General features: G+C 31.2%; 1 protein-coding gene and 2 pseudogenes across 3 annotated transcripts; all 3 read left to right on the top strand.

Annotated features, from left to right (window-relative positions):
- The first annotated feature begins 909 nt into the window (after positions 1-909).
- On the top strand, positions 910-7,324 carry LOC100778091 (DEAD-box ATP-dependent RNA helicase 38). 2 transcript variants are annotated; one of them, XM_006602394.4, is made up of 8 exons: positions 910-1,349; positions 1,536-2,054; positions 2,633-2,698; positions 3,349-3,753; positions 3,856-3,967; positions 4,112-4,197; positions 4,335-4,426; positions 5,115-7,324. In XM_006602394.4, exons 1-7 carry the CDS (start codon positions 1,134-1,136, stop codon positions 4,395-4,397), a joined length of 1,467 nt encoding a protein of 488 aa, XP_006602457.1. In that variant the 5' UTR covers positions 910-1,133; the 3' UTR covers positions 4,398-4,426; positions 5,115-7,324. The 2 variants fall into 2 exon arrangements, with proteins under 2 accessions (XP_006602457.1, XP_003552095.1); XM_003552047.5 differs by having other exon boundaries at positions 934-1,349; positions 4,335-4,422.
- On the top strand, positions 4,941-7,324 carry LOC121173942 (protein TIC 214-like; annotated as a pseudogene).
- Positions 7,325-8,242: 918 nt separating this feature from the next.
- Positions 8,243-9,607, top strand: LOC121174002 (protein TIC 214-like; annotated as a pseudogene). Its single transcript, XR_005889656.1, has one exon. The product of XR_005889656.1 is annotated as a protein TIC 214-like (transcript).
- Positions 9,608-10,246: the final 639 nt, after the last annotated feature.

Genomic DNA, 10,246 nt, shown 5'->3' with positions numbered 1-10,246 from the left:
AGAATCCTCCTCAAGGATTCGGTGGAGAAAATTCCCCCAATCCTCCATTTCAAAGCTTCTCTGAGGTAACCTTGATTTCTGAACCCTTCTCCTAGTTAGTTTGAGTTGCTCTTAGTTTCTCTTGTGTGTTGGGTACTATAATAAGGTATTTTTACACTTCCTTTGAAAAACCCTTGAAAATGAGACATTGTAAAAGTTATTTTTTTACAGCATTGATGTTATTTTTGTGACCTTCACTGAACCTCGGTCACATTGGTGTGAGCGGAATTTCAAAATGATATCTCCTTTTAGTAGAATCCGAAACACCCCTCTGCCCTTTACGTTTTGATAGGGGTATTTGACTCCATGATTTATGAATATTTTTTTTAATAAACAGAAAACAGTAAGGTAAGATCATTCCATTTCTACAAAGTACTCACAAATTCCATAGCTTTGAGTCTGCTAACCCGATCATGATTTTCCTACCCCAGGGAGAAATCCTTCCCTTTTTTGGCCGGTTGTGGGTGAGAAGGAATTCGAACCCCCGACACCGTGGTTAAAAAAAAGTAATTTTTAATTCATTTTAGCTAATAAAAAAGCATTTTAAAAAAGGTTATTAATAAATATGGTATTTAGATTTTTAATCACAAATTGTGAATTTTATTTCCTATTTAATTAACCTCTTCAATTAGAAAATTTCTCATTATATTTTTTGTTTAAAAAATACTCTACTATTTGTCAATACTTCTCTACAATCATTTCATTAGTTTTCCTCTATCTAAAACTTGAAATTTTAAATTTTTTCCCAAATCCATCAAACATTTAAATACTTAAAACTTGTAAATAAATAAAAAAAATATATTTTATATATTCTCTTTAAAACCAGCAATTTCACATTTGTAAAGCCAAAAACTTACAATTAATTATTTCAGTTTTCAATCCGCCACAAAGAATTTGTGAAAAGGGGGAAAAAAAAAAAAGAGTCCCTGCTATGAACAAAAAGTTATGATCTTGGAGAAAAGAAGAAAAAAAAAAAAAACAGATGTGTAACAAACTTATAAAACAAAAACTGGGCCACCATCGCAGCAAAACGCGTGTTCGCAGCAACAAAGAATCACATCGCAACGAATCAGAGGCCCCTTTCAACGAATCACATGGCAGAACCGTCGTCCACCGCCGCCACCATCGCTACCGCTGATCCTCCGGTGCCAGCGACCAAAAGCTGGGCCGACGAAGCGGACGAAGAAACCAACGCCTCCACCGCCGAGGCAGAAACCTCCTCCGTTAACCTGGAAGCGTTAACCATCGACGACAAAGAAAAGAACTCTTCAAAACTCTTGGACGACCCCGACGATTCTAATATTCAAGCGGTGCGTTTCGCTCGCAATACCACTCTCTCTCTTTGTTTTATTATTATTTAGGGTTTTGAATTTAGCACATGCTACCTCCAGCAATATAATATTTCTCTCTCTGATCCGTTAGGGTTTTGAATTGAGTTCAGGTTAGCAATATCATGTTTCTCTGTTTGATCGGTTAGGGTTTTGAATTGTTTTCAGGTTACTTCTGGCGATACGCCGTACACGTCGGCAGCGAGGTTCGAGGACCTAAGCCTCTCGCCAGAGCTTTTGAAGGGGCTCTATGTGGAGATGAAGTTTGAGAAGCCGAGCAAGATCCAGGCTATCAGTTTGCCGATGATCCTTAGCCCGCCCAATCGGGACCTGATTGCGCAGGCACACAATGGCTCTGGCAAGACGACTTGCTTCGTGCTTGGGATGCTTAGCCGTGTCGATCCAAAGGTGCAGGCTCCACAGGCGCTCTGCATCTGCCCCACCCGGGAGCTGGCCATTCAGAACATCGAGGTGCTCCGCAGGATGGGGAAGTACACGGGGATTGCATCCGAGTGCCTTGTGCCATTGGACCGGGATGCGGTTCATGTATCGAAAAGGGCACCTATTATGGCACAGGTGGTGATTGGGACCCCAGGGACAGTCAAGAAGTTTATTAGCTTCAAGAAACTTGGGACCACGAGGTTGAGGATTCTTGTTTTCGATGAGGCTGATCAAATGCTTGCTGAGGTAATTCTATTGGGTATATACTTGTTGAACTTTAGTGTGATTTATTGGAGGATAGGTTAGTTCAGAATATAATAGGTTACAATTGAATTGAATTGGAAATTGTGATTATGCTAGTAGTGGTAGTAATTACTAATTAGTAAATCACATGTGTTGACAACTTATTTGTGAGTTTAATGTTGATACACAGCGTAATACTGTCAACTAGGTAGAAATCACCCTAGACATGACTTTTAAAGTGACTTGGTAATTTTATGTATCTTAGTAATTTTTAGTTAAGTTAGTAATCTTACCATACATGACCATTCATGATTGGATATCCTTTACCTTATCATGTTTTGCAATGGAATTTATGTGTACTTGTGTTGTATGGTAAGTTGTCATTCTTCCTGTTGTGATGGATAGTAGTAAATCAGTTGTCTTGACAATTTATTCATTTCTGCCTTGTAAATACACAATTTTAGGTTCAGGGAATGCTGGTGTGGTCATGTGTAGGTCATGTGTATTTGTCTTGTTCTTTTAAATAGGGTTTGACTGGTAGATATGCTGTGTCTTGATTGTTATGAATTGTGCTGTTGCAGGATGGATTTAGAGATGATTCCCTGAGGATAATGAAAGATATAGAAAAAGAGAATTCTAAGTGTCAGGTTTGTTGAATTCTCTCTCGCATAGTAATTAGTGATGCTTGCATGCATCATGATGTCTCCATCTGCCCAAGAAATCCTTATAAAAATTTGGTCTTCACACTGACATGACATTATTTTTCGTGTAGAATTGGTTTTGATTTGTTGAACATGATCGAGATGTGTGCCCAAATTAAGCTCATGAATATCTTTTTAGCCTTCTCAACTTGTGGAGTACATTTCTGCACATGTTCATGCTAACATACATGTAGAGACATGATGTGTAATTTATAGTCACCCATGCTTCAACCTGTCTTTTCATTAGCTCATGCAAAATTGTACTTACCCTAAAGATACAATGTAAAGCCATTCATTCATCTTAATTGTCAAAGGTTCACTCAAACAATATTGCATAGACAATAATGTATTGCTGTATTGCTATAAGTAAATTTGAATTTGCATGGAGGGTAAATATAATTTATATAACTGTTCCTAGTTACACTTATTGGTGCTACAGAACCACTGCATCTGCATTGGAATAAACCTTTTAGCTTCTTACCTAGATTGCTTGCTATATATGTGATTCAAATGTTTCTGTCACTTTTATTCCATGTAGTTAATTTTCAAGTTTCTTGTTTATCTGAGAAAACTTTTATTGGCCTGTATGTCTCCAGGTTCTTTTGTTTTCTGCTACATTTAATGACACCGTCAAGAATTTCGTTTCAAGGACAGTCAGGATGGATCATAATAAACTCTTTGTAAAGAAAGAAGAACTATCTTTAGATGCAGTGAAGCAATATAAAGTGTATTGTCCTGATGAACTTGCTAAGATTGATGTGGTAAAAGATTACATATTTGAAATAGGAGAGAATGTGGGGCAAACAATTATATTTGTGCGCTCAAAAATTACTGCAAGATTAACACATGAAGCACTTGTTAAGTTGGGCTATGAGGTTACATCTATACAAGGTTCTCTTAGTAATGAAGAGAGAGACAAAGTTGTCAAGGAGTTCAAAGATGGTTTGACCCAAGTTCTTATATCAACAGATATTCTTGCTCGTGGCTTTGATCAGCAACAGGTACTGAATTGGTTCTCCTCTCTCTTTCACTCTTCTTATTCTGTGTATTTCCTCTTTTTTTTCTTCAATGTGATGACATCCTAAGAATGCATATTTATTCAGGTTAATTTGGTCATCAATTATGATCTTCCCAAGAAATACGGTGTACGTGATGAGCCAGATTATGAAGTGTATTTGCACAGGGTTGGCAGAGCTGGGCGTTTTGGGCGCAAGGGTAATTTTTTTTCTTTTGCTTTATCCTTTTTATTCTAAAGAAAGTAATTCATAATTCTTTCTTCATTAAATTAAGAATGACATTTACAGCAATGATACAAAATAGTGAAGTTATTCTTTTCCATTTGTTTCATTTGATTCACAGGGGCTGTATTTAACCTGATATGTGGTGAATTGGATGAAAGGCTCATGTCGAAGATCGAGAACCATTTTGGCACTCGTGTAACTGAGGTATGTTATTTGATGGATATTGGATCATGATGCATAACATTTGATTCTGCAAATTTGGATTTTGCCTTGCTATTGTTTGGAAAGAGTTGTGAAGATATTCATCTTACATAATAACATTATTTTTTGTTAATGTGCAGGTGCGAGCACAAAGTGTTGAAGAATATAAAGCTGCTCTCAAGGAAGCCGGTTTACTGCAATGATGTGAATCTGCACAAGTTAAAGGATGTGTGTAAGCTTACAAAAGATGTTATGATGTACAATTATTATTATAAAAACAATCGTCCTCTTTTTGTTTTATAAGTTTGTTACACATCTGTTTTTTTTTTTCTTTTCTCCCAAGATCATAACTTTTTGTTCATAGCAGGGACTCTTTTTTTTTTCCCTTTTCACAAATTCTGAGGCGGAAATTTATGAGAAAGAAGTAGCGAAACTCATAAATTTTAGCTAGTAGTTGTAGTAATTACTAATCACGTGTTCACAACTTATTTGTGAGTTTAATGTTGATACACAGCGTAATACTGTCAACTAGGTAGAAATCACCCTAGACATGACTTTTAAAGTGACTTGGTAATTTTATGTATCTTAGTAATTTTTAGTTAAGTTAGTAATCTTACCATACATGACAATCCATGATTGGATATCCTTCATTTTATTGGAGAATTAGCCAGTAACACCGCTAATGTTTCACAATGGAATTTATGTGTACTTGTGTTGTATGGTAAGTTGTCATTCTTCCTGTTGTGATGGATAGTAGCAGTGAATCACTTGTCTTGACAGTTTATTCATTTCTGGCTTGTAAATACACAGTTTTAGGTTCAGGGAATGCTGGTGTGGTCATGTGTATTTGTCTTGTTCTTTTAAATAGGGTTTGGCCGGTAAATATGCTGTGTTGATTGTTATGAATTGTGCTGTTGCAGGATGGATTTAGAGATGATTCCCCGAGGATAATGAAAGATATAGAAAAAGCTAGGTGTCAGGTTTGTTGGATTCTCTCTCGCATAGTGATGCTTGCATGCATCATGATGTCTCCATCTGCCCAAGAAATCCTTATAAAGACTTGGTCTTCACACTGACATGACATTATTTTTCGGTAATTATTTTTCGTAAAGTGTCCGTTTGTTTTAGATTTTGGCAGAATTGGTCTTGATTTGTTGAATATGATCGAGATGTGTGTCCAAATTAAGCTCAGCCATAGATTTTACATTGTGTGCAGTGGTGTGTGGAGTTAATTTTCGTAGTAAACCAAATGGACCCTAAACAACTGCATGAAAGGATCCCGAACCTACACTTCAAATATTATCGCAGAACAGAACAGAATGGGATATGATGAGATAGAATGCAACAGAAACAAAGACAAGGGAAAAATGAGTTATTTACTCTTCTTAACGGTCAAAGTGAACCCTTTCATTCAGTCCGAATTACAGATTTCGGAATCAATGAATATCCTTATTTCTAATAATACTTTAAAAAAATAATAGTAATTTTTTAGAATTAGAGAAAAAAAGAAATATATTTGATAGAAAATCTTTAGTAATTACATTTTTTTTCAACCTAATCAGTAAATTTTCAAAAAAATTAGTATCAAGCTTGAGTTTTGAAGCACTTTCTTTATTTCCAGAACATGAACAAGTCAAAATTAATTATGAAGAAGAAAAAAAACAAATAATAAAAATATTATTTGATGCAATTAGAACTTATTTGAACGAAAAAATAATAGTAAATGGAAATAGAACAAAGTGTATCAGAATAAATGAAATCTGTAAAATAGTTCCTCGATGGTCATACAAATTTATTGATGAATTGGAACAATTAGATAAATTTTTTAAGAAGTATGATACTTATAATCCTATGGGAGATACTGATAACGCTGAAAAAAAATGAATTGGCTTTAATACGATATTCCCCACAATTGGATGTTTGGCGAGACATAATCAAAGGATCTATACGTGCTCAAAGCATAAAACAGTTACTTGGAAATTTTTTCAAAAAAGGGTTCAATTCCCCCTTTTTTGGATAAAATTGAAAAACCTTTATTCTTTTCTTTTGATAGTTTCAAATCAATGAAAATCTTTTTTATGTTCAAAATTTGGATGTAAAAAATGGAAAAAATTTGAAATTTCTAGTTATACAGATGAAAGGGCAAAATTGAGTTTGAAAAAAGAAGAGGAAAAAAAAGAAAAATGAGAAAAGAAAACACATAGAAATAGCAGAAGCCTGAGATAACATTATATTTGCTCAAGTAATAAGAGGTATTTTATTAATAACCCAATCCATTCTTAGAAAATATATTTTATTACCTTCATTGATAATAACTAAAAATATTGCTCGTATACTATTTTTTCAATTTCCTGAATGGTCGGAAGATTATAGGGATTGGAAGAGAGAAATGTATATTAAATACACATATAATGGTGTTCAATTATCCAAAAGAGAATTTCCAAAAAAATGGCTAACATATGATATTCAGATAAAGATATTATTTCCTTTTCATCTCAAACCTTGGCACAAATCTAAGCTAAGATCCAATGAAAAGAAAAAGGATCTAATGAAAAAAAGAACTTTTGTTTTCTAACAGTTTGGGGGATGGAAGTCGACTTGCCCTCTTCTGGTTCTCTCCCAAAAAATAGATTTTCATCATTTTTTACCCCATTTTTAAAGAACTAAAAAAATGAAAAAATTTCAAATTTTCACTTTTCGACTTCTAAAAGTTTTAAGTGAAAAATTGAAATTGTTTCTAACTATCTTAATAGAAAAAGCAAAAAGGATTAGCAAAAGTATTATCGAAAAGTATTCTTAAAAGTATTCTCAAAAGTATTCTAAGCCAAATAAAACAATTTTTCAAAATGCTATTTATTAAATTTAAATTCAAAAAGATAGATGAATTGAGCAAAAGCAAAAAAGATTCAACAATTTATAAGAATAATCCAATGATTTCTGAAACAACCATTTCAATTCAATTGATAAATTCAGTAAATTGTTCATTGAAAAAAATAAAATAAAGGATCTTAATGCTAAAAGAAAAGCAGTTATAAAAAAATTGAAAAAATTAAAAAGGGGCTTGTAATTTCAGAGACAGATATTCATTCAAACAAAACAACTTATGATAGTAAAAGGGTAGAGTTCGAAATTTTTTTTATAGATATTATAAAGAAGAAGAAATGCTCGATTAACTCGAAGATCAAATTCTTTTTTTAAAATTTTTCATGAAAAGGATATATAGAGATATATTTCTATATATCAGGTGTATTCCGAGGATCAATATACAATTTTTTCTTGAATTAACAATTTTTTTTTAAATAAATCCATTTATGATAATGAAGCAAATGCAGAAAGAATTTATAAAACAAATCAAAGTATAATTCGCTTTATTTCAATTTTACACAAATATTTTCATACTAGAAATTCGAATTCACATAATTCTTGTGACATCTCCTTTTTGTCACAAGCATATGTATTTTTTAATTTATTACACACCCAAATTATTAACCTAAACATCTATAAGTTACGATCTGTTTTTCAATATCATGAATTTTTTTTTTCTGAAAAATGAAATAAATGATTCTTTTTTTGGAGCACAAGGAATATTTCATTATAAATTAAAACTTAATAACCCTCTCAATTCTGTAATAAATCAATGGACAAATTGGTTAAAGGATCATTATTATCAATATGACTTATCTAAAAGTAGATGGTCCAAATTAGTACCACAAAAATGGAAAAATAGAATAATTGAATATCGTATAGCTCAAAATAAGGATTTAACCAAATGCAATTCATATGAAAGAAGCCGATTAATTCTTTACAAAAAACAACAAGTAGACACATTAAAAAAAATTAGAAAACAATATAGATACGATCTTTTATCCTATAATTTTATCAATTATGCAGATAAGAAAGACTTATATATTTATGGATATAGATCCCTATTTGAAGTAAAAAAAACCAAGTGATTTCTTCTAATTACAACATGTATAAAACATAATTATTTGATATCATAGATAATCTCTTTATCAAGAATTATATATCGGAAGATGCGATTCTAGATATGGAAAAAAATCTGGATAGAAAGTATTTTGATTGGATGGGAATCAATAGAGAAATACTAAATCATTCCATATCAAATCCAGAATTTTGGTTCTTTTCAAAATTTGTGATATTTTATGACGCATATAAGGGTAACTCACAGCAGGTTATACCAATCAAATTACTTTTTTTTTCTTATAATGTAAATCAAAATGTTAGTCAAAATAAAACGAACATTACTAGAAAGAAAAAAAATGAATCTCTTGAATTGGAGTTAGAGACTCGAAATCGGGCAAAAGTAGAATACCCTGATCAACGAAATCTTGAATTATCTATCTCAAACCAAGAGAAAGATATTGAAAACAATTATGTAGTATCAGACAGTGAAAAGAATAGTAAGGGTATAAAGAAAAAGAAAGACAAGAACAAGATGGAGGCAGAACTAAATTTCTTACTACGAAATTTTTTGATTTTACATTTGAATTGGAATAATTTCTTAGGTCAAAGAATATTTAACAATGTCAAAATATATTGTCTCCTGATTAGATTAAAAAATTTAAGAGAAATTACAATAGCCTCTATTCAAAGAGGAGAACTAGGTCTAGATATTATGATGATTCAAAATCAGAAGAATTTAATTCTTCTAGGCTTAAGGAAAAAGAAAATAACAAATTTATGAAAAAATAAATATTTGTTATCGAACCAGTTCGCTTGTCTAGAAAAAACAATAAATAATTTTTTATGTATCAAACCGTAGGTCTTTCATTAATTCAAAAGAATAAACGCAAAATTTATCACAAATACCCAGAAAAATTCATGTTAATAAGAATTTTTTTTTATAAATATATTACAAGAACAAGAGATCCAAAAATAATAGAAAAAAAGAAAAAGATAATTATGATTTACTTGTTCCTGAAAACATTTTATCCGCTAGACGTCGTAGAGAATTGAGAATTCTAATTTTTTTAAATCCAAATAATATAAATAGTATGCATAGAAACACAATATTTTATAATCAAAATAAAGTCCAAAATGGTTTTTCACTTTTTGACTAAAAAAAGAAAATATTTTGAGAAAGATAAAAAAAAACTGATGAATTTCAAAATTTTTCTTTGGCCAAAATATCAATTAGGAGATTTAGCTTGTATAAATCGATATTGGTTTAATACCCATAATGGAAGCCGGTTCAGTATAGTAAGGATACATATGTATCCGCGAATGAAAATTGGTTAATCCAAATTTGTCGTCTATTTACCATATCTATATGATAAATAGAAGACAAATTAATATCTATATCTATCTATATAGATAGATATAGATACATAACATAAATAAAGACACACATTATGGCATGGCATTGATACTAATTCCTTGATATATACCTCAGGTAAAAAAAGAATCCACAAAATTATGTTTTTTTTAAGTATACCATTTTTTATGGTGAATCTATAAAAACAGTTCCTTTATATCTATTTATATTGCATGGATTCCATTTTTTATTTATAAGAATCAATTCAATTGTAAAAAAATCAAGAATTCTTAAGTAAATTAAGTAAATTCAGATTTATATAAAAAATTCAAAATTAGTGTCATTAATATTACTGATCAATCAAAATATCTATCAAAAGTAAAAAGCGAAGAGTAGGGAAAAACTTTAATTTTTTATGGTAAAAAATTCATTTATACCTGTTATCTCACAAGAAAAAAAGAGAAAAAAACCTAGGATCGGTTGAATTTAAAATATTCAAATTTACCAATAGAATACAAAGACTTACTTCACATTTTGAATTGCACCGAAAAGACTATTTATCCTAAAGAGGTTTACGTAAAATTTTGGGAAAACGACAAAGATTGATGTCTTATTTGTCAAAGAAAGATAGAATACGGTGTAAAAAATTAATAAATCAATTTGATATTCGAGAGTCACAAATTCGTTAAATTGAAGAGTAATTCTCAATTATTCGATTTATTAGATCTTGAATTTTGATGAACTTTTTTTTAAGCGATTCATAAAAAAATAAATCGA

The sequence above is a fragment of the Glycine max genome, chromosome 18, assembly GCF_000004515.6.
Source record: "Glycine max cultivar Williams 82 chromosome 18, Glycine_max_v4.0, whole genome shotgun sequence".
NCBI lineage: Eukaryota > Viridiplantae > Streptophyta > Magnoliopsida > Fabales > Fabaceae > Glycine > Glycine max.
The sequence above is the reverse complement of the archived record's forward strand: the minus strand, read 5'-3'. Positions and strand labels throughout refer to the sequence as shown.

Excerpts from the sequence above, each read along its gene's own strand:
- LOC100778091 (XM_006602394.4), top strand. The coding sequence starts at position 1,134 with ATGGCAGAACCGTCGTCCACCGCCGCCACCATCGCTACCGCTGATCCT. Across the intron at positions 2,055-2,632 it reads CTGATCAAATGCTTGCTGAG|GATGGATTTAGAGATGATTC; the intron begins GTAATTCTATTG and ends GTGCTGTTGCAG. Across the intron at positions 2,699-3,348 it reads AAGAGAATTCTAAGTGTCAG|GTTCTTTTGTTTTCTGCTAC; the intron begins GTTTGTTGAATT and ends GTATGTCTCCAG.